Genomic DNA, 27926 nt, shown 5'->3' on the forward strand with positions numbered 1-27926 from the left:
CATGGATGTCACTGTCAGCTGCACCTACAGTATGTGTTTGTTTACAGTCTGTGTTTACAAAAGACAGGCAAGCCTTTTCCTGTGGCCTCAGAGAAGCACTGTCTGATAGCCGACCAGAGAGAGAAAGAGAGAGGGGGAGGGGGAGGGAGGAGGGCTCCTGGTAGCTTCTTGTAGGCCGTGTGTAGTGTGGGGTTGGTGCTGGCTGAAGGGTGGAGACTGAGCAGCAGCGGAGAGGGCGTATGTCAGCTGGATCAGCAAGAGAGAGCAGCCAGAGCAGAGCAGGAGAGAGGGAGCCACAGCACAGCACAGCACAGTGAGGGAGTGTGTGTGTATGAGAGAGGGAGCCACAGCACAGCACAGTGAGAGAGTGTGTGTGTATGAGCACGCCTGCCTGCCTGCCTGCCTTCCTGCTAGCCTGCCTGACTGTGTGAGTGTGTGTGTGTGTGTGAGAGGGAGAGTCAGTAAGCGTGTGGATACTACTCCACCAGACTGCATGTCTCTGGCGACACTAGGGGAGCAGCACACACATTACAGAGGTAAGACACACATTTCCACCATTTTCTAACCATATCTTGATGTCTTTTCCTTTGTTTGGTTGTAAGACAATGGCTTATTAGGGGGGGTGTGCTTTAGAGGAGACGTTGGTCTGTTTGTGTGCGTGTGTTGATTTACAGTCAGTGGTTGTGTCAGTGCTGTAGGGGAGAGAAAGATGACTGTGTTCTGTTCCCTGGTCTCTACATCATGGAATCCCCTCCTCTTCCTCCTTCTAGATTAGGGAGGCTAAAGCCTCTGTATCTTTCTCTCTCTGGGGTGTGTTTATAATTTGCTCTCTTTGGATTTCTGATCTCTGTGTGTATGTGAGAGAGTGAGGGAATGAGAGAATGGAATTCTTTCCTCTTTTCCTATTCCTCCTGCTCCTGTCACATTGGACAGGTCTGTTGTATGAGGGAGAGAAATTAGGAGCATCTGGTTTGGGGAAAATTAGCATGACGTGGGGGGTGAGAGATGGGGAGAGTTGAGGTTGGGGGGAAGGGAGAGAACTGGATGAGAGATGCTGCGAGAGAGAGAACGAGAGAGGATGGGGGGGGCAGCTGAGAATGGAAGAGGAATCCCTCAACCCTCCCGTGGGTTCTCTGGTCGTTCCTATTCAGAAGGCAGTGGCCATTCAGTACTATTGGGAAATATAAGCACACACTGATGAGCTACAGAAGCAGATACAAACAGACATTCACGCACATTCAGATGTATAGATGCACAACACGCGCCCAGACCCACACACACACAAAACACACACACAGTGCACGTTCACACTCTCACATCCCCAGTCAGCCATGTTAAGTGTGCTTCCATTATAAGGCTCTCACTTAATACATCTGTATCTCAGTATCTGTTAGCCCTGTGTGGTGAGCATGTGAAAATGGTCTCACCGCCACTGCTAAGATAGATTAGTGTTTTCAGTCCTCGTATTATAGAGGCACACTATAAGTCGAGGGCCAGAATTGTGCTACCACTCCGTTCCGGGGTGCTCAGCTCTTGTTGAGAACCAGAACAGAACCGACATGTTGGAGAAGGGACATGTGTGTGTGTGTGTGCGTTAGGGGAGGGGGAGAGGGAGCGCCGAGCTGGCATGTTTTGCAGTGCTGGACTGGCTGCAAGGCCACATATTGTTTGATACACATTCATGTTGAGACTGAAACAATGGCACACTAAATGTCAACAGACTCCATAGCTACCCACTATGAGAAAAGGCAACAATGGACTGTGTGTGTAAGTGTGTATACACAGAGTGCAAATTATACAGTGAAGTTCGGGGGCTCTCAATATTTTTCAGGCGGCCGCCTATAGCCCTAATAGTAAAGACCTGTCATTTAACTGTAATAAAAGTGTGTTACCTTTTCATTTGGCATGAATACAACCAGTCGTGATGTTTTAATCTTCTTGTCGAACAAATCACTTCAAAAAGTAGGCTACCTGATAAATGGAAAGAGACATCTGTTACAAAACACCAAAAAGTATAATGACATTCGATGATTGTCATTGGGTCTAGACTCTTGTAGCCTGAAGTAATTGATGTGTCTTGCTGAGAAAAGGACGTTGTTGTAGAAAGAAAAATTGGGACACTTGAAAAGGGTCTAAGATATGGGTCTTTCCCAGAATGATAAGTACAGACCAATGACTGTGCAGCCACATGGGGAAAAAATGGTTTAAACCATGACACAGAGGTGGGAGTCTTCATTTTATTTGGATTAAGCTTTTATAAACAACAAATTACCATTATTTAGACACCCCCCAAAGTTGGACTTTGTTGCATGTAGTGGTTCTCAGGGGGTCTGAGACCTACCTGGGCCCCCGTAATTCACACTCTGTGTGCATGATAGAGAGATAGAGTGAAAGAATACAAATGTAGGGAGACAAAAGGCCTTGACTTTGACAAAAGACTAATAATTTCTCAGTTTGTTACTTTTTCTCTCTTTTCATGAAATGCTCATTGTTGCCTTCCATTGCCAGTGGCTCCTTCTAAAAGACTACTGAGTCAGTGGCCTAGTTCTGGTTACAGTAACAAGTGGAGATGGTACAGTATAGAGGCCAAGACTGAGTGTCACACTTTATATTACTGCACTCTTGTTGTTTTGTCTGTGTCCCGTAGGGTTCTTGTGCAGCAGAGGAATTGTCTAGTCTACTAAGTATTGCTCACCTAGGCTAAAACTCTGGTGCAAAACACTCTTCAGGAGGAGTGTAAATGATTAACGACTCATGATTAATGACTCATAACAACGTACAGGAACTCAAGTCCTTCTGCTCACCTAACCTAGAATTCCTTACAATCAAATTCCGGCCATATTACCTCCCAAGAGAATTCTCGTCAGTTATCGTCACAGCTGTGTACATTCCCCCTCAAGCAGACACCACGAAAGGCCCTCAAGGAACATCACTGTACACTATGTAAACTGGGAACCATATATCCTTTGGCTGCATTTATTGTAGCTGGGGATTTTAACAAAGCAAATTTGAGAACAAGGCTACCTAAATTCTATCAGCATCTTGATTGTAGTACTCGTGGGGGTAATACACTCGGTCACTGCTACTCTAACCTCCGAGATGCATACAAAGCCCTCCCCCGCCCTCCCTTCGGTAAATCTGACCAATCTGATGCCATCTTGCTCCTCCCGTTTTATAGGCAGACCCTCAAACAGGATGTACCACTGACTAGAACCATTCAACATATGTCTGACCAATCGGAATCCACGCTTCAACATTGTTTTGATCACCCGGACTGGGATATGTTCTGGTCAGCCTCAGAGAACAACATTGATCTATACGCTGACTCGGTGAGTGAGTTTATTAGGAAGTGCATTGGAAATGTTGTACCCACTGTGACTATTAAAACTTACCATAACCAGAAACCGCGGATGGTGGCATTCGCTCAAAACTGAAAGCGCGAACCACCGCATTTAACCATGGAAAGAGGCCTGCGAATATGGTTGAATATAAACAGTATAGTTATTCCCTCCGCAAGGCAATCAGACCACGAAATGTCGTTACAGGGACAAAATGAAATCGCAATTCAACGGCTCAGACACAAGACGTACAGTGGGGCAAAAAAGTATTTAGTCAGCCACCAATTGTGCAAGTTCTCCCACTTAAAAAGATGAGAGAGGCCTGTAATTTTCATCATAGGTACACTTCAACTATGACAGACAAGATGAGAAAAAAAATCCAGAAATCACATTGTAGGATTTTTAATGAATTTATTTGCAAATTATGGTAGAAAATAAGTAGGCCTCTCTCATCTTTTTAAGTGGGAGAACTTGCACAATTGGTGGCTGACTAAATACTTTTTTGCCCCACTGTATGTGGCAGGGTCTACAGGAAATCACGGACTACAAAAAGAAAACCAGCCTCGTCACGGACACCGACTTCACGCTTCCAGACAAACTAAACGCCATCTTTGCCCGCTTTGAGGATAATACAGTGCTACCGTCGCAGCCCGCTAACAAGGACTGCGCCCCCCACTTCTCCGTGGCTGACGTGAATAAAACATTTAAACGTGTTAACCCTGCTGGCCCAGAAGGCATCCCTAGCCGCGTCCTCAGAGCATGCGCAGACCAGCTGGCTGGTGTGTTTACGGACATATCAATCACTACCTATCCCAGTCTGCTGTCCCCACATGCTTCAAGATGGCCACCATTGAACCTGTACCATAGAAGGCAAAGGTAACTTAACTAAGTGACTACCGCCCCGTAGCACTCGCTTCTGTCATTATAAAGTGCTTTGAGAGACTAGTCAAGGATCATTTCACCTCAACCTTACCGGCCACCCTAGACCCACTTCAGTTTGCATACCGCCCCAACAGGTTCACAGATGATGCAATTGCCATCGCACTGCACACTGCCCTATCCCATCTGGACAAGAGGAATACCTACAGAATGCTGTTCATTGTCTACAGCTCAACATTCAACACCATAGTACCCTCCAAGCTCATCATCAAGCTGGAGGCCCTGGGTCTTAACCCTGCCCTGTGCAATTGTGTCCTGGACTTTCTGACGGGCCGCCCCCAGGTGGTGAAAGTAGGAAACAACATCTCCACTTCACTGACCCTCAACACTGGAGCCCCACAAGGGTGCGTGCTGAGCCCCCTCCTGTACTCCCTGTTCAACCACAACTGGCTAGCCATGCACGCCTCCAACTATATCGTCAAGTTTGCAGACGACACAAAAGTAGGTGGCTTGATTACCAACAACGACGAGACAGTCTACAGGGAGGAGGTGAGGGCACTCGGAGTGTGGTGTCAGGAAACCAACCTCTCACTCAACATCAACAAAACAAAGGATATGATTGTGGACTTCAGGAAACAGCAGAGGGAGCACCCCCTATCCACATTGAAGGGACAGCAGTGGAGAAGGTGGAAAGTTTTAAGTTCCTACACATCACAGACAAACTGAAATTATCCACCCACACAGACAGTGTGGTGAAGAAGGCGCAACAGTGCCTCTTCAACCTCAGGAGGATGAAGAATTTTGGCTTGTCACCCAAAACCCTGCCAAACTTTTACAGATGCACAATTGAGAACTTTCTGTCGGGCTGTATCACAGCCTGGTACGGCAACTGCACTGCCCTCAACCGCAAGGCTCTCCCGAGGGTGGTGGGTCTGCAAAACGTATCACCGGGGCAGACTACCTGCCCTCCATGACACCTACAGCACCCGATGTCACAGGAAGGCCAAAAAAGATCATCAAGGACAACAACCACCCGAGCCACTGCCTGTTCACACCGCTACCATCCAGAAGGCGAGGTCAGTACAGGTGCATAAAAGCTGAGACCGAGAGACTGAAAAAACTACACTGTCGGAACTAGAAGCACAAGCATTTCGCTACACTCACATTAACATCTGCTAGCCATGTGTCCAATCAAATTTGATTTGATTTGAAATGTTTCCGATAGGCTGGATTGTGTGGATGATTGTATAATATGTTTTACATTATAAACTGGGTGATTCGAACTCTGAATGCTGATTGGCTGGCAGCCATGGTATATTAGACTTTATACCACGGGTATGACAAAACATGTATTTTTACTGCTCTAATTATGTTGGTGACCAGTTTATAATAGCAATAAGGCACCTCGGGGGATGTGGTATATGGCCAATATACCACGGCTAAAAATAATAATAATAACTGTAGCCTCGCATACTGTACCTATGGGTTAGGGTTGGAGGTCTGCAGTCAATCAGACTCCCTGTCCGGGAAGTTAGATACTAATCATTAGTAAAGTATATTTGCAGCCCCTAATCTAAAGTGAGCGCTATTTATGCTTTATAAATACTTCATAAACGTTTTGAGTGACCAGTGTAATTTCTCACAAAAAGATGGACATTCCAACAGTACCTGGTAAAAGAATAATCACACAACACAGTATATTTAAGGAAATAAACATACATTTGTGAATAACTAGCATACAAAAATGTAATGATAAATAAATGGTGAGCAAACTGTTACCGGGAATGTATACGGACAGCCCTTTTATAACCTTTAAAGGACACATTTGACCTTATACATACTTTTCACTTGTACAAGTGAAATTGTACAGTATATTGCACTGTTATAGTTGTATCTTGATCAAAGGCTATGTTTGAAAAGAAAGGCCATGCCAAACCAGTTTTTCTTGAACATGCCATCACAATGTGCCTTGGTCCTGCTGTTTTTTTATGACACTACAAAGATCTATATTGTATTCTAGCAGCGCTTCCCTTCCATCTTTTTTTCTCCAAGTTATCAAACAGCCAATGGTATGTATGTGCCTTGCAGTCTTTTTGTCAGGCCTCGTAGTTTTAACAAGCTTTAGTACTAGTTTTATGATTCCCTCTGTGTAGCGCCTCCATATCTATCTGGACAGCATGGTTAGTTTATGTACTGAAACATTAAGAGCATACTCCAGTCCTGCACACTCTAAACAAGCCTGAATGTTTGTAAAATTGCCTGTGTCCCAAATGGAACCCTATTCCCTATTTAGTGCGCTACTTTTGACCTAGACCCATAAATAGTGTGCTGTATAGGGAATAGGGTGCCATTTGGGATTCAGACATTATTGTTAACAGTCTAGCGGAGTGAGTCAGACAGTGTTATTGTTGGCTGGCTGATTGATGCCAGAGGAAACTATGTTTATTCCTCCTCAACCGGAGCAACGTAACATAGCACTACATTCCACTCACTAGTGTACATATTTTGCCATGAGGCTTAGAGAAAATGTTGCAGTTTTACAGCTAATTTCCTGTACTTCTACACATTGTTGGCTTATGACCTGTTCATATGCTATCTGAGAAGGGGGGTGACTTCCAACACACAAAAAAAGCCTTTAGGCCCCCCAGCTTCGCGGGGGCTGCGTGGTACGCCAGTGGTTATGCGCATTCGATGGCAACATTGGCCATGACAGATTTAAACTACTGAAAAAGAGGCTTGCAGGTCATTTTGATGGTAAGAAACTACACATCTGTCTAATGGAAACTAGCTATCAGCAACATGCAGGGCTGGATTCATTTGGATAAAGGTATATGATCCCTATGGGCCCTGGTCAAATGTGGTGCACTATGTAGGGAACAGGTGAAATTCTCACTCAAAACTCTCTGAGCCCTGATAATTGTGCAATGTGCATCATCCCCAACACTGCTCCCTGATAGAACCCTGTACCAGGGTTGTGTCCCAAATGGCACTCTCCCTACTTAGTGCACTACTTTTGACCAGGGCCCATAGCACCAGCGCCCATAGTAGCCTATTCCCCATAGGACGCTGGTCAAAAAGTAGTGCACTTCATGTGAAGTCCATCAGTCAGTGCCATCCAGAGACAAAGGAACGCATCTACACACTACACCACACTAATGCATTTAAAAAATACTTCAGTCAATCTATTAGTATAGAACCTATAATAAAGATTAGAATCCAAATGTGCACATACTCAAAGCTATCTGCATCTCTACCCTCCTTGGTCACTCTCATGCTTTCTCTAGCACCTGATCTAGAATTAGTCCTCTGTCTCTCTGTCCCTTCACCATTACAATCCTATTCGTGAGGCAGGCCCCAGACCAGTTGATAATAATAACCTAAAATAACCACAGTATCTCCATGCCCTGGAGGCAGGGCCCTGCCTGCTGTCTCCTCGGATCCCAGGGAACGCATCATTTCCTGGGTCACTGCCCTCTCCCCTCCCCCCTAAACCTTGGAGCCCATGTAGTCAGGCTGGGCAGAGCAGTGCCTGCTGAGGCCAGGGGAGGGCACAGATGTCTGGGGTAATCTAATGGTGGTGGGGGGTGGTAGTCTGACTTTGATGGAGACACTATAGGACAGGATCTATTTATGCACTAATGTTCAGCTGGAGCATCATAGAGACTAAAATAGCGTCTCAAATGGAACCCTATTCCCTATGTAGCGCAGTACTTTTCAACAGTGCCCATAGGGTTTTGGCCATATAGGGAATAGGGTGTCATTGGAACACACCCATATCAACATCATCACAACCCTGTCCCATGAGTGTACAAGACTGGGTAGAAATCAGAAATGTGATGTCTGGGACTAATACTGAACAGCACAAGCACTACAGACTGTATACAGCACTAGTGGAGGTAGTAGAATTGATCATGTTGTTGTTATTATTGTTCTTGGTGAGCAAGACCACTCTGAATATTCAACATAGTAATTATTCTGAAGCAAGCACACTATTTTTCCTGTTACTGTTTGTGCATGTCGTCATCATGGTTGAGTCATGATCCCGGGCAGAGCAGAGTAGTAGAATCTGGACTAAGAAGGATGTACAAGGGGCATCATGACTAGTGATCCAGTTCCCTCTCCTGCTCCTCTGCTCCCCTGTGCCCCAGCCTCCTCTCTTTCCCTCCCATCCCTTCTAATGTCCCAGGCCTTCTGCACGCACACACACACACACACACACACACACACACACACACACACACACACACACACACACACACACACACACACACACACACACACACACACACACACACACACAGTTCCTCACCTCTGCCCCATGCTGCGAAGCCCAGGGTGTGAAATCAGACAGGGGAGCTTCATTGAAACACAGATTTAAAAAGCGACGGCTTTTAAAAAAGCAACTAATCCCTTTGAAAACGGCATATGTGGCATCGATATAATTCAGAAACAGTCATTCTAGTGTCAACATTTTTCTTAAAACTGCATTGTTGGTTAAGGGCTTGTAAAGTAAGCATTCCACTGTAATGTCTACTACACCTGTTGTATTCGGCGCGTGTGACAAATACAGTTTGATTTGATCATTGACTACAAAGTATAAATAGGATCATTTTGGTCATAAAGTCAGTGTCATCTAAAAAGAAGTTTGGAACATCTGTGTGTCTCGAAGGTTGGGCTTTGATTTGACACTGTCCATTTGCCCACTAACATGTTGTGAACAGCTGCGGTGATTACTCTCTATCCAATAGCGTAGTGAGACAGACCAGCCTTGCAGCTCCGACTTTGTTTATATCAGACAACACACTTCGCACATTTTTTTTTACTTGAGAAATACTGCACCAAACACCTTTATAGATGAAAAATTGCACAACAAACACATCCTCAGCAAAAACCTCCAAATGAATTACAGATTTCTGTTGGCTTATTCTGGCTCATTCTGGAGATTTTAACTTCTGGGAAGTTAAATAGGCTTCCACATCTACAGTGTCTCATGGGGGACAAACATCATTAACATCACTAACCGCAGAATTGGTTAGGAAACATACCTCCAAGACTGAAATGTCATTTTTCTCACAAGCAACAGAAAAACACACGTGCCAATTGGTGTGTTCAGTAGCTCTTCAATAAGTAATTTTATTAGAAGAGACTGGGAGACATGAGAGGAAAGAAGAGAGTAATTGCGAGAGTAAAGACAAAATAGACAGTGATAGAAATGGATGATGGATGACAGCATCTTCCAGCCCATTTGTTATGAGTGGAGTTTAACCACACTGGAAGGAAGTGACATGGACACATGATGCAGACCACATAGGACCACATAAGCCTGGTTCTAACATGTGTAATTTGTCCTGTTCTGATTGTGCCCACATTTGTAGATAGGTGTAAACGATTAAAAGACACATTGTGATCTGATTCTGATCAGAGCACATCCGGAGGTAGTCAGGAACGCATTGTGTCTGGATATCTTACAAGTGGTCACAATGCAGACACAGTGGACGAATATGAGACACACTTTAATACCATGTGTAAACATTTCTGAAAATGTGGGCACAATCAGTATGTGGAAAAGATCAGGACAAAGGATGCATGTTAGTGGAAGGTACAAACAAGGTTTAGTTGCTTTAACATTGTGTGAGAAGATGATTTGCGGTGGTGGGATTCCCTTCCGCTGCAGATCTGTTCTTGTAGAGTAATTGCCCCATTTAACAGAGGCAGCAGAAAACCAACTCACAGATGCATGAAGAAGAATGGATCCACTGGGGGGGGAGGGAGGGAGGGAGGGAGGGAGGGAGGGAGGGAGGGAGGGAGGGAGGGAGGGAGGGAGGGAGGGAGGGAGGGAGGGAGGGAGGGAGGGAGGGAGGGAGGGAGGGAGGGAGGGAGGGAGGGAGGGAGCTCTTCAGTACTGTATATGGTGTAAGTGACCAGACAAGAGAGACTACACAGGCCTCCATATAATTTAACTGGGATACAGCAGGCCTCTGATGGAACGAAGAAGCATGCAGTCAGTGTCTGTACTTTACTATCTCTGTACTTTCTCTATGCTGTGCTGTTCTGAATGATTGTACTCTGCTCTCTCTCACTCTCTCTACAGAGTAGGGCTGAACCAGAGTTCTGACAGAACTGCAGGCCAGGAGGACACCAGGACAGTGAGTGGCGGAGTGAGCAGACAAGGTAAGCCGGAGAACACAGAAAAGAGCAGGCTGTAGAGCCTGCCTGCCTGAGAGCGTCTGTGCCACAATGCACATTGAGAAATGGGCGAGCCCGGGATATGTGTGCATGATACGTGTGCATGAAGAATGAATGTGTCTGTGAGTCTTGTAATGTTACAGTGGGAAACTGAGGGAGATCCCATCTTACACATACTGTACTGTACTAACACTTTGTTCTGTACTTATACTTATTGTGTTCTCAACTATGAACGTTTTTAAAAGTTGCGCCAATGATAAGTACTTTGAGAGCTGTTCACAAAGGGGTCAGCGGAGAGAGATACGGTCTGCGTCGCAAATGGCACCCTATTCCCTATATTGTGTCCTACTCTTGACCAGGACCATTAAGGCAGTAGTGCTGCCCTATAGAGAGCATTAAAGGGAATAGGGTGCCATTTGCCATATGGTGCCATTTGGGGCACACCCAATGTGTAGGAGGGTTTAGTCAGAAATAGTGCACTATACACAATTTGGGACACACTTAAGGTCTTTGTCCATTTAGAATGTCCCATGTTATCACTGTATAATAGAATGTCATCGTTATCAGCATGTTGACACCATGTGTAACATTTCAGAGTGGTATTTTGGACAGCAGATAGGACAGGGTTCAAGAGTGTTAACAGTCTAGACACTGATAGCCAAGACTCCATCCATTCATCCTCTATCTAGTCCTATTAAAAGATTAGGTTCAGGGACATATGTATCAAGTTTCTCAGAGTAGGAATGCTGATTTAGGATCAGTTTGGCCTTTTAGATCACAATGAATACACGAACAGGGGGTTCCTGATCCTAGTTCAATACTCCTACTCTAAGACTCTTGATATATACGGCACAAGATCATGAGTCCTCTGGTACAAATGATTATTTCAGAATCTGGCAGTTGTCTATTCAAACAATTCAATACCAAGTAGGCTATACGGCGCATTCGGAAAGTATTCAGCCCCTTGACTTTTTCAAAACTTTGTTACACTACAGCCTTATTCTAAAATGTATTCAATCATTTCCCCCTCATTAATCTACACACAATACCCTATAATGGCAAAGCAAAAATTGGTTTTTAGAAGATTTTGCACATTTATTTAAAAAAAATACAAATTTGAAATAATACATTTACATAAGTATTCAGACCCTCTACTCAGTACTTTGTTGAAGCACCTTTGGAAGCAATTACAGCCTAGAGTCTTCCTGGGTATGACGCTACAATCTTGGCACACCTGTGTACATGGAGAGTTTCTCCCATTCTGCTCGGCAGATCTCTGCCGACCTCTCAAGCTCTGTCAGCGTCGCTGCACAGCTATTTTCAAATCTCTCCAGAGATGTTCGATTGGGTTCAGGTCCGGGCTCTGGCTGGGCCACTCAAGGACATTCAGAGACTCATCCCGAAGCCACTCCAACGTTGTCTTGGCTGTGTGCTTAGGGTCGTTGTCCTGTTGGAAAGTAAACCTTTGCCCCAGTCCGAGGTCCTGAGCGCTCAGCAACAGGTTTTCATCAAGGATCTCTCTGTACTTTGCATCTTTCCCTCGATCCTGTCTCTCAATCCTTGCCACTGAAAAACATCCAAACAGCATGATGCTGCCAACACCAGGTACCAGGTTTCCTCCAGACGTGACGCTTGGCATTCAGGCCAAAGAGTTCAATCTTGGTTTCATCAGACCAGAGAATCTTGTTTCTTATGGTCTCAGAGTCTTTAGGTGCCTTTTGGCAAACTCCAAGCAGACTGTCATGTGCCTTTTACTGAGGAGTGGCTTCCTTCTGGCCACTCTACCATAAAGGCCTGATTAGTGAAGTGATGCAGAGATGGTTGTCCTTCTGGAAGATTCTCCTATCTCCACAGAGGAACTCTGGAGCTCACGATTGCTCAGTTTGGCTGGGCGGCCAGCTCTTGGAAGGGTCTTGGTGGTTCCAAACTTGATGGAATGATGGAGGCCCCTGTGTTCTTGGGGACCTTCAAAACTGCAGAATTGTTTTAGTAACCTTCCCCTGAGCTGTGCCTCAACACAATCCTGTCTTGGAGCTCTACGGATAATTCCTTCGACCTCATGGCTTGGTTTTTGCTCTGACATGCACTGTCAACTGTGGGACCTTATATAGGCAGGTGTGTGTTTTTCCAAATCATGTCCAATCAATTGATTTTACCACAGGGGGAGTCCAATCAAGTTGTAGAAACATCTCAAGTATGATCAATGGAAACAGGATGCACCTGAGCTCAATTTTGATTGTCATAGCAAAGGGCCTGAATATTTATGTTTATAAGGTATTTCTGTTTTTATATTTCATACATTTGCCCAAATTTCTAACAATGTGTTTTCTCTTTGTCACTATGGGTTATTATGTATAGATTGATGAAGATTTATTTTTATTTAATACATTTTTGAATAAGGCTGTAACGTAACAAAATGTGTAAAAAGTCAAGGGGTCTGAATACTTTCCGAATGCACTGTACACTAAACTATATTATAGTGTTCAGCCATTCCTAATTGAATTGTTTCCATAAAGACCTACATTCCCTGATACACTGCAGAAACCTTCAACAAGTGACTCGGGTATCTATCAACTGGCTGATGATAGTATGGTCTATTTTGACATCTCCCATGAGCATTGAACATTATGATATTGTGGCCCCATTATAGCATTATTTGAGAGTTGTTCAGAGTTTTGTCAATGAAGCCCTTGTCATGTAGTTTCTGCCCTATTTCAATAAGTGGGGTAACTTAAATTACATTCTCATGTTCATTTGGAAGACTAAGTCTGGGATTCAATCCAAGGCGAGTTGTAGGGAAGCGCATTGGTCTGTCTTAAATGCACCTTTTAAAGGCATTATTCCCGATGTTCACGAAGATCACATTCATAGTAAACGTCGCAAATGTTGGCTGAAGTGTATATTACCTTTAAAAGTCAAGAATGACTCGCTTCTCTAAAACAAACCTTGGAGGGCTTTATTTAATCTGTATTGCTGAAGCATTACGCGATAGTAGCATTTGTCGGAAATGACCAATTGAGCCGACAAATGCAGAGTTTACCATGACTGCAGTCTCCACTAACATTTGCCATTAAATTTCCATCATGCTGTAACTCAGAACTTTCGAACAGAGCCCTTTATCAGTAACCTTCTGTTGGTCCAACATATGACGTGGCCCCTGGGGACCTCACCCTCACAGTGCTGGTCTTCCTGACACCCATCAGGGGCCAACATGGAGAAGGGCAGGCATATGGCCTCCACAGAGGGGACCCAGATGAGAACAGATTATTATTATATAGTGTTCCAGCCAGGTTACAGATTATAACACCCTGCTCACAAATATGAATACATACAATGGGCCTTACTCTGTGTTACCTCTCTGAAATAATTATTGTTATAGTTTTTACTAATTCTAGCGTTTTTAGTATAGTCCCAGTCGGCATTAGAAAAAACGTTGCAGCCCCGCCCGCCTGTGGGGAAAACAACCTGTGGATACCTACAGTAGGCCACAGTAAAAGCTTAACCTTTTTCAAATGCAATTTTCTTCTTGTCTGCTTGTTTTCATCAATTACAAAACTCCATTTAAGAAAAGTACAACATGTCCAAAGATTACTTTTCAACATTGCATACTCCTGAGCATTCTCACTACTTAGTATTGTCGGGCTGCCCTCATGCCCCTTTTCATGAAAGTGCTAGCAGCCATGTGAGTGAGTGAGTGCTAGCTAGGTACTGTACCAACCGGACATTAAGCTAGCCAAGACCAGCACATTAAGCTAGCCAAGACCAGCAACACAAACAAACAGACTTTACTAAACAAGTTAAATGTCTTACCTGTGATGAAATGTTTTCCACACACATAGCTATATGTAGCCTACTTGGACACCGGTTCCCCACATTTCCCACTCTCCCACGCCGATTAGCCTGAAGCCACTGGGCTCTTCTCGTAAGCTCTATTTCCCTATGTGGGAGCATTTGGAACCGTCGGTCGGGATTTTGGACCTTGTTACATGTAAATTGAACAACACAGAAGCTTTCCGGCATGTTTGTTGAAGAAGTTGGCTCTTTTACAATGGGGGTCATTTGGAAAGAATGTGTGTTTCCCCCCATTTGTATCGTTTCAATGTGCGGGGGTACAGGTTAGTCGAAGTAATTGAGGTAATATGTATATGTAGGTAGAGGTAAAGTGACTATGCATAGATAATAAACCGTGAGTAGCAGCAGCGTAAAAAGGGGGACAATGCAAATAGTCCGGGTAGCCATTTGATTAACTGTTTAGCAGTCTAATGGCTTGGGAGTAGAAGCTGTTAAGGAGCCTTTTAAATCTACACTTAGAGCTCCAGTACAGCTTGCCGTGCGGTAGCAGAGAGAACAGTCTATGACTAGGGTGGCTGGAGTCTTTGACAATGTTTTGGCACCGCCTGGTATAGAGGTCTTGGATGGCAGGAAGCTTGGCCCCAGTGATGTACTGGGCCATATGCGCTACCCTCTGTAGCACCTTGTGGTCGGATGGCGAGCAGTTGTTGCAGCTGTATAGCTTTTTGAGGATCTGGGGACCCATGCCAAATCTTTTCAGTCTCCTGGAGGGAATAGGTGTTGTCATGCCCTCTTCACAACTGTCCTGGTGTGTTTGGGTCATGACCCGCTCCACTACAGCCCCGTTGATGTGAATGGGGGCGTGCTCAGCCCGCCTTTTCCTGTAGTCCACCATCAGCTCTTTTGTCGAGCTCACATTGAGGGAGAGGTTGTTTTCCTGGCACCACACTGCCAGGTTTCTGACCTCGTCCCTATAGACTGTCTCAACGTTGTCGGTGATCAGGCCTACCAACGTCATGTCGTCAGAAAATGTCATGATAGACACGCAGTCAATCAATCAATCAATCAAATGTATTTGTAAAAATCTTACATCAGCTGATGTCACAAAATGCTGCACAGAAACCCAGCCTTGAAACCCCAAACAGCAAGCAGTGCAGGTGAAGAAGCATGGTGGCTAGGAAAAACTACCTCCCCAGTCATGTGTGAACAGGGAGTACCGGAGGAGACTAAGCGCTCACCCCTGATGGACACCCGTGTTGAGGATCAGCATGGCAGATGTTATGTTTTACCTACCCTTACCACCTGGGTATTAAATGAATATATTCAGTATTCAATCAATCAATATCTTTATTGTCCTGATTGGGAAATGTGTAGTGCAGTCAGGGTTACAACAATAAAAACAACATTCATTCAAATGTGTGACAACCATCCAAATAATATACACATAAGATAAATAGTGAGATTGGTTACAGTCTTAAAATCTTAAAATAGGAGCAGTTTAAAGGAGGCAATCAGCAGTTGCTCTATAGTACATCCATTTGGGACTTAGAAATGAATGATATGGACCCATTGATTCTTGAAGAATATAACTTATAGCTTAAGAATATAGCCTCATGATCTTAGATCAACTGTCGTACCCCATCAGCACCCATACGTTTGTTTTACTCCACTGTCTGTAAACGAAGTAAACGCAAACAAATACTGTATAACCTCAAAACGTGATGTCCTGGATGGTCACTCCTTAAATCCATAGATCTGTCTATGAATTTGACAGCCCCATCCCTCAGCTTCCTACAGAGATAGTAGAAGGGTGAACGCTTTGTCATTGTTTCAACTGCTGATTGCCGCTTTAAGTATTCTAGTATTCCATATTCAATATTCCATTGTAGTGTTCAATTCATATATTCGCTTGTTCTAGTATTGTAGTATTTACTATTGTCATGGAAATTCTCACACAGGGACACAAAAAGTCTATCTTAAATGAATCATCCTTTATTTGTCGGCTCGCTGGAGAGGTTCCATCCAACTCAATGCACCATAGTAGACATGTCGATCAAGAAGCTGTCCCTGGGCAGTCCCAGCAGTTGTCTTATATACGGCTATACACAGACAAGTTATATTTGCGTAATTAATTCATCAATACCGTTTTGTTTCATTGATGTAACCGAGCAATAGTGGTTCATAACATGTGACAGACCAATACCTCACGAGGCTTCTTCTCTCTAAGCTGAGACCTTGAAACTGAGATATCTTTTTCGTTTCTCAAAACAAGGTCTGGGCGTACTGCCAAATTGCAGCTACTGATAGTGAAGATTTGATCAGTCAGCCACTTGCATGAACACAGAAATTGGTTTATAGAACAGCACATGAATAGAACACAGAAATGAGTTATAAGAAAAACACAAACATTAAAATTTCCATCACACTATTCAAGGGGCACATGGTAGAATGCCCCACCCAACCAATCAATGTGACCCTTGGTGCAGTGGTTGTTGCCCCGCCCCCCTTCTGTTGGCACCATTGAGATGTACTGTATCATAGCTTTGCACGCTCTAGTCTACTCTATGAGTGGGTTCCATCGCCATTCTGAGTCACCTTCCTCTCACACTGCCCCACTGTGTGTGTGTGTGTGTATGTGTGTGTGTGTGTGTGTGTGTGTGTGTGTGTGTGTGTGTGTTTAGCTTTGCACGCTCTAGTCTACTCTATGAGTGGGTTCCATCGCCATTCTGAGTCACCTTCCTCTCACACTGCCCCACTGTGTGTGTGTGTGTGTATGTGTGTGTGTGTGTGTGTGTGTGTGTGTGTGTGTGTGTGTGTGTGTGTGTGTGTGTGTGTGTGTGTGTGTGTGTGTGTGTGTGTGTGTGTGTGTGTGTGTGTGTGTGTGTTGATTTGATTTTTTAAACACATACTATCGCTTGCTAATCAGGAAACTCTTGGGTATGTTGTGGTGGAATCTCATTACAATTGCTTTATGGGAACCTGGTAAAATTATGTTTGTAGCTAGCCACTGAATGGGTCTGAATTCACTGTCAGTATGCAGTAAAGCTATTACCACTTTTGGAGCTAACTAGTGCTCTCAAATCGTATCTTGATGTCGATAGCAGATGGGAGTTGTATTCATAACATTGTTAACTTAACTAGCTAACATACCTTTTGAGAAAACAAGTTATATTAACAGTCTAGATAGCTAGCATTAAAAAAAAACGTTTGGTGGTCAATCAGACTGATAGAGGTAGTCAGCTAACCAGCTGAGCTAGCTAACAATGTAAAAAAAAAAGTATAATTTTGGATTTAAAAATCAGACTCTGCATTTCAGGAACCACAGTAGTAACTACTTCTGGTGCACAGTAGTAAGTACTTCTGGTGTTCAATTTTTAAGCCATTTAAACATTTATTTTTTGGCTTCATGCGGTTTAAAAGTTAGCTTGTCAGAGGTGCCGGACTCAACAGTAGTTGATATGCATTGGAGTGCTGCGATTGGTTGCCCAAAATTCGTGGGCAGAGCTTAGTGAAGGGTCAATTCTGACATCTTTATACACCTTTGCCATTGACCCTTCGCTCAGCCCCACCCATAATTTTGAGAAATCAATCACAGCGCTCCAATGGGTTAGCAACTGTTGTCGAGTCCGACACCTCGGACAAGCTCTGTTTCAAACACATGAAAGCCAGTGAGGGTGTCTAACTTCCTGCAATTTTACACATTTTGCCATGGGGCAAACAGAAACATTTGCAGTTTTATAACTTATCTCATGCTATTCTACACATTTTGCCATGAGGCTAAGAGAAAATGTTGCTGTTTTAAAACTATTTTCCTGCAATTCTACACATATGTCATGGGGCAGAGAGGTAAATGTACATTTTTATAGCTAATCTCTTGCTATTCTACAGTACACATTTTGCCATGAGGCTGAGAGAAAATGTAGCATTTTTAAAGCAAATTAAAGCTCAAATATAGGTTTGTTGACTGTGATAAGGCATTGGATTATGAGCTGTCTTGTAAACTAAATGAACAAATGCAATAGGCAGTGCCGTGGTGCATTTAGCCACAGAAGCACAATACAGTCATTGAAGCCTCAATACAGTCACATTCATGTATTATTGGGGTTGTGGCTTTCAGTTAGTTATTTTTGGCAACCCATCCCGTGAGAATGAATGTCATTCCAGTTCATCTGTTCTGTGATATTTCATCACATCTCACTAACCCAGTGCACTGCTTGCTATGAAATCTATCTGATGATATTTGTATATTTGATATTTATATGTTTAGGTACAAATATAAATAATGCCCCGTTTGGAACACTGACAAGTAAAGAGCATAGAAAACATTTAATAGTAAAAAAAAAGTGTTTTTGCTCAATCTGATTGGGTGGGCCTGGCTCCTCAGTGGGCCTGGGGGGCCCAGGCCCACCCATGCCTATGCCCTTGCAACATACCCATGAGTTTAATGATTAGCAAGGGTAGTCTGTGTTTAATTTCATTGTGTTAGATCATTGTGAGGGAATTTCGGCAGTGGTTGAATGGATAATTGGGCATCCCTAGAAAATATCCAAGATTGCAACAGTAACCAAAGGGGGTGAGGCTTAGAAAATGGTCACCTGGGACCACCCATACATTAAATGCATGCAGCATGCATAACTGTAACTCACCTGGGATAAAAGCATCTGCTAAATTACATATATTTGTGTATGTTACCTCAGGTACACTTACTCAGCAGACATACTGAAGTCCGGTCCTTGTCCCTGTCACAGACATACTTCAGTGCATGGGCTGCCTCCCAAATGGCACCTTATTACATTTATAGTGCACTATTTTTGACCAGAACCTTATGTGGTGCCATTTGGGGCACATGGACTCTGTTACAAATACAATAAAAAAAGAATGTTACAGCCCCTGCTAAAACTATAGACTAACTCACATCCAGTACATCCAGTACTTCCCTTGATGTGGCAGTAATTGTGAATAAACACCACGCAGCCGTCATACCGCTCAGGAAGGAGACACGTTCTGTCTCCTAGAGATGAACGCACTTTGGTGTGAAAAGTGCAAATCAATCCCAGGAGAACAACAAAGGACCCTGTGAAGATGCTGGAGGAAACAGGTACAAAATGATCTACAGTATATCCACAGTAAAACAAGTCCTATATCGACGTAACCTGAAAGGCCGCTCAGCAAGGAAGAAGCCACTGCTCCAAAACTGCCATAAAAAGCCAGACTATGGTTTGCAACTGCACATGGGGACAAAGATCGTACTTTTTGGAGAAATGTGATCTGGTCTGATGAAACAAAAATAGAACTGTTTGGCCATAATGACCATCGTTATGTTTGGAGGAAAAAGGGGGAGGCTTGCAAGCCGAAGAACACCATCCCAACCGTGAAGCACGGGGGTGGCAGCATCATGTTGTGGGGGTGCTTTGCTGCAGGAGGGACGGGTGCATTTCCAAAAATAGATGGCATCATGAGGATGGAAAATTATGTGGATATATTGAAGCAACATCTCAAGACATCAGTCAGGAAGTTAAAGCTTGGTCACAAATGGGTCTTCCAAATGGACAATGACCCCAAGCATACTTCCAAAGTTGTGGCAAATTGGCTTAAGGACAACAAAGTCAAAGTATTAGAGTGGCCATCACAAAGCCCTGACCTCAATCATATAGAACATTTGTGGGCAGAATTGAAAAAGCATGTGCAAGCAAGGAGGCCTACAAACCTGACTCAGTTACACCAGCTCTGTCAAGAGGAATGGGCCAAAATTCACCCAACTTAATGTGGGAAGCTTGCAGAAGGCTATCTGAAACATTTGACCCAAGTTAAACAATTTAAAGGCAATGCTACCAAATACCAATTGAGTGTATGTAAACTTCTGACCCACTGGGAATGTGATTATGACATTATTCTGACATTTCACATTCTTAAAATATGTGGTAATCCTAACTGACCTAAAATAGGGAACTTTTACTAGGATTAAATGCCAGGAATTGTGAAAAACTGAGCTTAAATGTATTTGGCAAAGATGTATTCAAACTTCCGACTTCAACTGTATATGTAGCTAAAAGAATTGAGGGATATCTGAATTATCTTAACCTGTCAAAAGTGAATCCCTGCTCTGCAGTTTGTCTCCTCAGATTGAGGACAATGTACATGAAAGAGCAACTGCCCCTAAAAAACGACTTTTCAAACAGCCTATGTGGCCTCGGTATGAGTCAGAAACATTTACTCTACTGTCAAAATTGACTACAAATCAGAGAGCCAGGGTTACGCAACCCAGGGTTACGTAACCTTGAAATAAATAATCGTTTTGATGTATCACATGTGGTGATATGGCCAACTCCCATATCACAAGAAACATGCTCTCTGAAGCCAGGGAAGTCCCAACATCAATAACCCTCAGAAGGAGTTCACACCAAGAAGCTGCAGAAAGCCCATCGGGAAAAAACATATAACAAAGTGAGGGAAACCCTAATAAATCTCAGTATAATGAGACATGTCCCAAACACATTGCCCAAGAGGTCAACTCCTCTGTAGGAGACAGCCCTTCCCTTGCCATTATTAATCAATATAATGGTCCCAAGGATCAGGCAGGATACAGTCGAAAAGGCCCTCTTCTGAGGGTGGTTGCCCAATGAGCAAAGAGCATGACACCCTTGCCCTAGCTTTCTTAGAATTCAAGTAGATGCGAACCGCACGTACTGGACAACGATTAGGCTACAGGCGAAAAGCCATAGGCTCCAAGGTGTGGCAATGGATAAAAGTCATCCCTAGCCAAAGATGGGGTTAGGAACATTAACCTGAAAAACCCCTGGGCAGACTGTGCAAACAGTGGCTGGTAGAACATAGTCCACGCATATGCTTATGGCAGGAGTAAGGCAAAAAAGGAGGAATATGACATTACCAAGCTTTTCAGCGGCTAATAGATGCTGTGAAAAAGATTGTAAGCACAATAGTCACACCCCAGGACGAGCTAAAAGCTTAGAGACTGGGCGTAAGCGACATGCCCTACTTATAGACTGCACCACAGTTATGGATAATCTGTATCACTGTCGGGACTTTGGCAGGCTGAGAACGTGGCAAAGGGACCTTAACAAGATTAACCTTCTCTCCGTCCAAAAGGACACAGGACGTGGACAACTGATTGTGGGGAGGAACAATCTGTATAGTCACACAACATCTCCACGACAAAAATGCATCAACTGTAAAACCAGAGTGTGCATAAGCAGCTGGCACTCTCATTTTTTTTCTTCTGCCTGTGCCCCGAAAGCTAAAGCATCTGGGTGAGGATGGAGAATTGCTTTTCTCTGTAGGATATAATCCCCGCATAACAATAGCTGCCAGGACTGGTCGTAGGCAGGGTTGTAACTGCTGACCGGGAAATCACTTGTCATCGAGGGCTCGAAGAGGAGCAAGGAAAGCATGTGGTCACCATGTTATGGGATGGGGTCTCCCCTATTGGATCGTGGCTTCTACCAGGCTACAGTAAGACAATCTGGAAAGATACGGGAAGCAGGCTTTCTCGGGAAAGAGCTACCAGCACCATGATGCATGACGTCGGGCAATATATCTGAAGGACAGTTACATAACTGGTATATCTTGGCCCCGTTCCATGGAGGAGGGTTGTCATGAGCAAAGATGCTTACTCAGCCACCCGTGCGATGGGGAGGTAGAGCAGGCAGCGGCCCAGTTGCGTGAACCAATCGCTGTAAAAACATGACAAGGAAAAGCCAAAGCTTTGTGGGCTCGGGAGTACCAGAAGATAGCTGTCTAGGGTTCTGACGCCTGTGAGGGTGCGGTCCCCCTGTCTTTTCCCTGAGACCCAGAAACTAAAGTAAGGAACAACAATACTGACTGATTTCTAGCTCAATGGAGAGTGTTCTACATAACAGAGCTAAGTCGTCCTCGCCAAGTGGAGAAAAGAAAACGCCCATCAGAATCCCGAAAAGAGGGGGTAGGGCAGAGAGCTGTAGGCCTTGCTGCACTTCATACATCCCATAGGAGGGGTAGAGGGGCAGATCCTTGCTGTGGCTGCAGCATAAGACTGCTTCCCTATAGGTTTGGCCTGGTTCAGTGCCTGAGTCTTGGCAGACTGCAGCATCGCCAGGGACCTCAGTCCCCCAAGGCTAGCTTGTTGCCCCTTCCCAGCTGTGAGGCTGGCGTGAGCTGCAGAGGCCAATGGGCTGCCACGGTGCCCAAGTCTGTGGGGCAAGCAGAAATTGAAGGCTTCAACTCCTTTTTGCACATGGCACACTTCTGCCACATAGAAGCGACAGTGGGCCTAAACAACTGGGGCATCCAGGAGATCAATTCTCCCTTTGTCTGTTAAGCTGGATAGCCTCAGCTAAAGTGCCCTTTCTCCCACCACCACTAGGCTCATTTTACAACCACAGCCTTGGATGGCACTACAGGACGAATGGAGGCTCAGGTCTGTAACCATACAGATCTCTTCCAAAGCATCTGGGTCTAGGGTCTCCTAGTTCAGTTGCTTCCCCACCTCCTCCAGTAACTCATAAAATAAGCCAACAATAAAGAGGTCACGTTGAGGGCCTTGTACGTTCTCTGAAAAACGGAAGCAGTAAAGTGCTCCGCTTTCCTAGGGAGTGAAGCACTGGTGTTGTTAGTAAAACAACGAAAGGGGCTGAAGTGTCGAGCCAGTGACAGCTCCACCATGGGAATGTTGCCTAACCCGGATTCCTTTATATTGTGCATGTCCAGCTCCGGGGTACGCTTAGCAAGAATCCTGCGAGTGAGGGGTTATTCCACAAGCTCTTATTTTCACTGAGGCAAGCTGGTACTGCGGGAAGCAGTTCCTTTATCGGGCTGTATGGGACTGGAGTCGCTTCCCATCGTTCAGGTCACTTAAAGACCTGATCCCCTACAGAAGACGGCCACTCGATGTTGAGTCAGGCAGCAATCCACTTGCAGACATGAAGGAGCCCAAACTCCACTGGAGGAGGGGCAGCTCCACTGCTCTCGGGCCATCAGGTGTGTGGGCCTGAGAGGGCGAGAGAATGGGGTCGTCAGCGCAGGAGTTGTGGACTATCTCGAGGAACTCCATGAGATTAATTCCATTGTCGTCCTCTTCATCCCCTAGCTCGCCTTCCGCCGACACTAGTCAAGTCTATCCATGACGTTGCCCTAACTGGGCTCGTTTACTGAGAGCTGAGCCTCAACTGTTGCTGTTGGCTCGGAGGCAAGAAGGGCTATCGAGATAGATGCACGTTTCAGCTTCCTCTTCTGACCTGGAGCTGTATCCACAAAATGCCTCAGAGTAGAAAATTGGTCATAAGTGCTGAGAATAGAGACATTTTACCTCTACTCTTATGGGTAAAAATGAAAGCTATGCATGAAGCCTCTTTAGTCATAAGAGTCCCAGCTAGTCCCACCTAGCGTATTCTAGCTAGCAGCTGCTTCCCCTTACGAAAAAAGATTGCAGTCAGAGTGCAGTTTAACTGTAGTACAATGCAGTATAAATGCAGTTAAAGTGAAGTCTAACTACAGTTATTCTGCAATTACTGTATCCAAAATACGTCCAAAATAATACATCCAAAATACCAGTCGATTGCAGTTACTGCACTTTTACTGCAGTTTCCAAATGGCAATCTTGTTTTTGTAAGGGTCATGGTGAAGGTGTGCCGTGGCTAGCTCAGTGCTGGCTGAAGGAAACCGAGTGACCGAGTTAGCCTTCAGAAAGAGTGCTCCCGTGACCGACGGTGCCGTGAAGGCAGAGAGGGTTGGTCTAGCTAACACAACGGGTGAACGAGACTAGGGAGCTAGCAATGCTACTATGTTGCAGGGAAGGTAGCCTTGCAGCATTGGCTAACCGAGTATCAATAGCTAGCAATGACACTGGCTACCAACAGAGACTGAGAAGAAGAAATGGGAATTTCTACTCAAAAGCAAAAACTGTCCGGTTAGTACTCAACTTCTCGACAGGGTCTGAAGAATTACGCTCAGCGGCGATATCCTTCAACCCACATGAAAAAATACTACAGTTTGCTGTAGAATGCTACGGTATTACTATGTAATTCTGTGGTAAACTGTAGTATACTGTAGAATTCAATACTACACACTTTAGTATCCCTCGATCATGTGTAGTACTTAGAATGTTATATTATACTTGATCATACTTTTGTAAATACTACAGTATTATCCGCAAAAAAACACTAGTAAATACTACAGCAATGTCAGCAAAAACACTACAGTCTGTGGTAACTGGTTTGGGCTGGACCCTGTGGTTGAGGCAGATCAGGGACAGGGTGCGGCCATGCTGCATCAGTAGTGGAAACTGGCCCCCCTACAGGGCTGTCCCTAAGGCATCCACATGGACAGGTGTGCCACAGTGAGATGGACAGGTGTGGCGCTGTGGTGTGCCACTGTGGGACATCAATATTGATGTTCCAACACCACGCAGAGATCTGAGATAAGTCTTTAACAACACACTGACTCATCTGATCCCACGGTGAGCCCTACCCTGCTGCGTCATGGGGCAGAGTGGTAGGAGACCCTGATGGGATTAAGCACTGGGGAAGGCCAGTCAGTGACACACACACACACCATACACACACAGCAACATGTAATTGGGGCACTTTTTGAATTTGACCTTCAAAGTATCCTGGATGTAACCTTTGGTGTAATAAGGTCACTGTCAGGGGATCAGCACTGTGTCAACTGATGAGTCGGATGATCATCACTGTGAATATTGTAAATAGAGATGATCAAGCTGTGTCTTTGTCATCAGATTCCTATTGATGTTCAATGGTGGCAATAATGCAGCCTGTTCATGTTTCATAAGTTCAGCTCCCTATTCCCTATACAGCGCATTACTCTTTACCCTGGTCAAAAGTAGTGCACTGTGTGGGTAATAACGTGCCATTGGGACACAGCCTGATAGAGGGAATCAGACTGCTACCTGAAACTACTACAGCAGGGGAGTAGTACTAATTTATTGCTTAGCAATGCTGACTGAGAGGACAACTTGTGTATCCTACACACACACCATACACCAGAGACAGACTACTGTACATTGATTTATGATACAACCAACACAGTGAGCAGGGATGGCGTTACTAAATTCTCTCACATGCACCACCAAGCAGACTGGAGGGTAAACCTGTTTTATGACCCTATGACACACACGCCATCCCTATGGTCAGCACATAATTGCAGTTCCTTGAAGCACACACCAAATAACATTAGTACTGGCAGCAAACCTAACAATGGACAAAGCAATGTCCCCTCGGTCTCTCTCTCTTCACACTATCTTTTTGTCCCACCCCCTCACTGTCATGTGCTGCCTAGCAACTGCCACCATAAATAATATGTCTGTGTGTGTCTGCGGTGTGTGTGTGTGGATGAATCTCTCCTTCAGTATACTCTTTTGTATTGTCAGCGTGCCAACTAAGATCTTCTCCCTTGAATAGGATTTTATCTCTAGTGCCTGTATGTATTTGGATTCATTAGGAACCAAAACTTTCTTCTCTCTCCCCACCACAGACAGACAGACAGACTACACAAGGCCTAGCTCAGAAGCCCTATCATGGCGTCCAACAACACAGCAAGCATCGCCCAGGCCAGGAAACTGGTAGAGCAGCTGAAGATGGAGGCCAACATCGACAGGATAAAGGTGAGAAATTAGGCCTACATCACTGGCTAAGAGGATAAAGGACGTAACAGATATAGGAGAAATCTGTAGCATCCCTGCCCAAAAAGATATAGCAACCTTACCGATATTGGAGGCATCACTTGCCCTTTACATTACCAGCATGGAAGACATTGTAGCATTGTGATAATATGGTAACAACAGGTTATAATTACCATTTCATTAGCACTTTAGTCTGTGAGTTAATGTAAAAGTACAGACCAATCTGTTGTGTGGAATCTAACTCAAACTGTGTGTGTGTGTGTGTGTGTGTGTGTGTGTGTGTGTGTGTGTGTGTGTGTGTGTGTGTGTGTGTGTGTGTGTGTGTGTGTGTGTGTGTGTGTGTCCTGCTCTCTTTCATTACAGGTGTCCAAAGCAGCAGCAGACTTAATGTCATACTGCGAAGCCCATGCCAAAGAGGACCCGCTCCTGTCGCCGGTGCCCGCATCCGAAAACCCTTTTAGGGAGAAGAAGTTCTTCTGTGCCATCCTGTAAACAGGATGTGGTTTATTTGGTCTGCTCATCTTGGGACATGAACAAGGACGTTCAATATGTAGACATCTTCTAACAGGAGGGCTTGGTGAAGTACTAGTGCCCCTTTCTCTACAATGGCACCTAAAGAGTGCAATTAAAAACCACAGAGTAACACGTTACCATTTACAGAGGTTAAGGGGTGTGCAGCATGTTTGATGGATCCATCTGTGTAGTCAGATTACAACAGAAGATAAGTGTGGTTATCCACCCAAAAACATGATGGACAACCAATCAACCAAGTCTTCAGGTTGTGTTGTGTTTTTAAAAATGAAGGAAAAAACAACAACAAAATATTGTGTGGTTCTTTTGGAACTTGAAATCCAAGTGTTATGTTCAATGGTTTGTGGTGGGCTGGGTAGGGTAGGTGTGCTGGCTAACTGAGCTGCTTACCACGAGATATTACCACCTGTGTATCTGAATGTTTTTATTTTTGTTGTTTATTTCATGTTGATTTTGATTCTGAGGTTCATTGGTTTGGCTATATCACGTAGATATATTTGTATTATTGTACAGTACCAGTCAAAGGTTTGGACACACCTACTCATTCAAGGGTTTGTATTTATTTTTAATATTTTCTACATTGTAGAATAATAGTGAAGACATGAAAACTATGAAATAACACATGGAATCATGTAGTAACCAAAAAAAGGGTTGAACAAATCAAAATATATTTTATATTTGAGATTCTTCAAAGTAGCCACCCTTTGCCTTGATGACAGCTTTGCACACGCTTGGCATTCTCTCAACCAGCTTCACCTGGAATACTTTTCAAACAGTCTTGAAGGAGTTCCCAAATATGCTGAGCTGCTTTTCCTTCCCCAAAGCAAGTCTCTTCTTCTTATTGGTGTTCTTTAGTAGTGATTTCTTTGCAGCAATTCGACCACGAAGGCCTGATTCACGTAGTCTCCTCTGAACAGTTGATGTTGAGATGTGTCTGTTACTTAAACTCTGTGAAGCATGTATTAGGGCTCCAATTTCTGAGGCTGGTAACTCTAATGAATTTATCCTCTGCAGCAGAGGTAACTCTGGGTCTTCCTTTCCTATGGCGGTCCTCATGAGAGCCAGTTTCATCATAGTGCTTGATGGTTTTTGCAACTGCACTTGAAGAAACTTTCAAAGTTCTTAAAATGTCCCTGATTGACTGACCTTCATGTCTTAAAGTAATGATGGACTGTCATTTCTTTTTGCTTATTTGTGCTGTTCTTGCCATAATATGGACTTGGTCATTTACCAAATAGGGCTACCCCCCTACCTTGTTATAAACCCAACTGATTGGCTCAAACTCTTTAAGAAGGAAAGAAATTCCACAAATGAACTTTTAACAAGGCACACCTGCCAATTGAAATGCATTCCAGGTGACTACCTCATGATGTTGGTTGAGAGAATGCCAAGAGTGTGCAAAGCTGTCATCAAGGCAAAGTGTGGCTACTTTGAAGAATCTCAAATATAAAATATATTTTGATTTGTTTAACACTTTAATGGGTTAATCTATTTAAATCTATTTTGATTTAACACTTTTTGGGGTTACTACATGATTCCATATGTGTTATTTCATAGTTTAGATGTCT

The 27926-nt window shown here is 44.2% G+C and overlaps 1 protein-coding gene across 2 annotated transcripts; it reads left to right on the forward strand.

The window, feature by feature from the left end:
- The first annotated feature begins 334 nt into the window (after positions 1–334).
- Positions 335–26961, forward strand: LOC112261494 (guanine nucleotide-binding protein G(I)/G(S)/G(O) subunit gamma-2). 2 transcript variants are annotated; one of them, XM_024436870.2, is made up of 4 exons: positions 335–536; positions 10309–10388; positions 25680–25809; positions 26191–26961. In XM_024436870.2, the coding sequence occupies exons 3-4, from the start codon at positions 25723–25725 to the stop codon at positions 26317–26319; spliced, it is 216 nt and encodes a 71-aa protein (XP_024292638.1). In that variant the 5' UTR covers positions 335–536; positions 10309–10388; positions 25680–25722; the 3' UTR covers positions 26320–26961. The 2 variants fall into 2 exon arrangements, with proteins under 2 accessions (XP_024292638.1, XP_024292639.1); XM_024436871.2 differs by lacking the exon at positions 335–536 and adding an exon at positions 3309–3329.
- Positions 26962–27926: the final 965 nt, after the last annotated feature.

Source organism: Oncorhynchus tshawytscha, linkage group LG11, assembly GCF_018296145.1.
Source record: "Oncorhynchus tshawytscha isolate Ot180627B linkage group LG11, Otsh_v2.0, whole genome shotgun sequence".
In the NCBI taxonomy this organism is placed as follows: domain Eukaryota; kingdom Metazoa; phylum Chordata; class Actinopteri; order Salmoniformes; family Salmonidae; genus Oncorhynchus; species Oncorhynchus tshawytscha.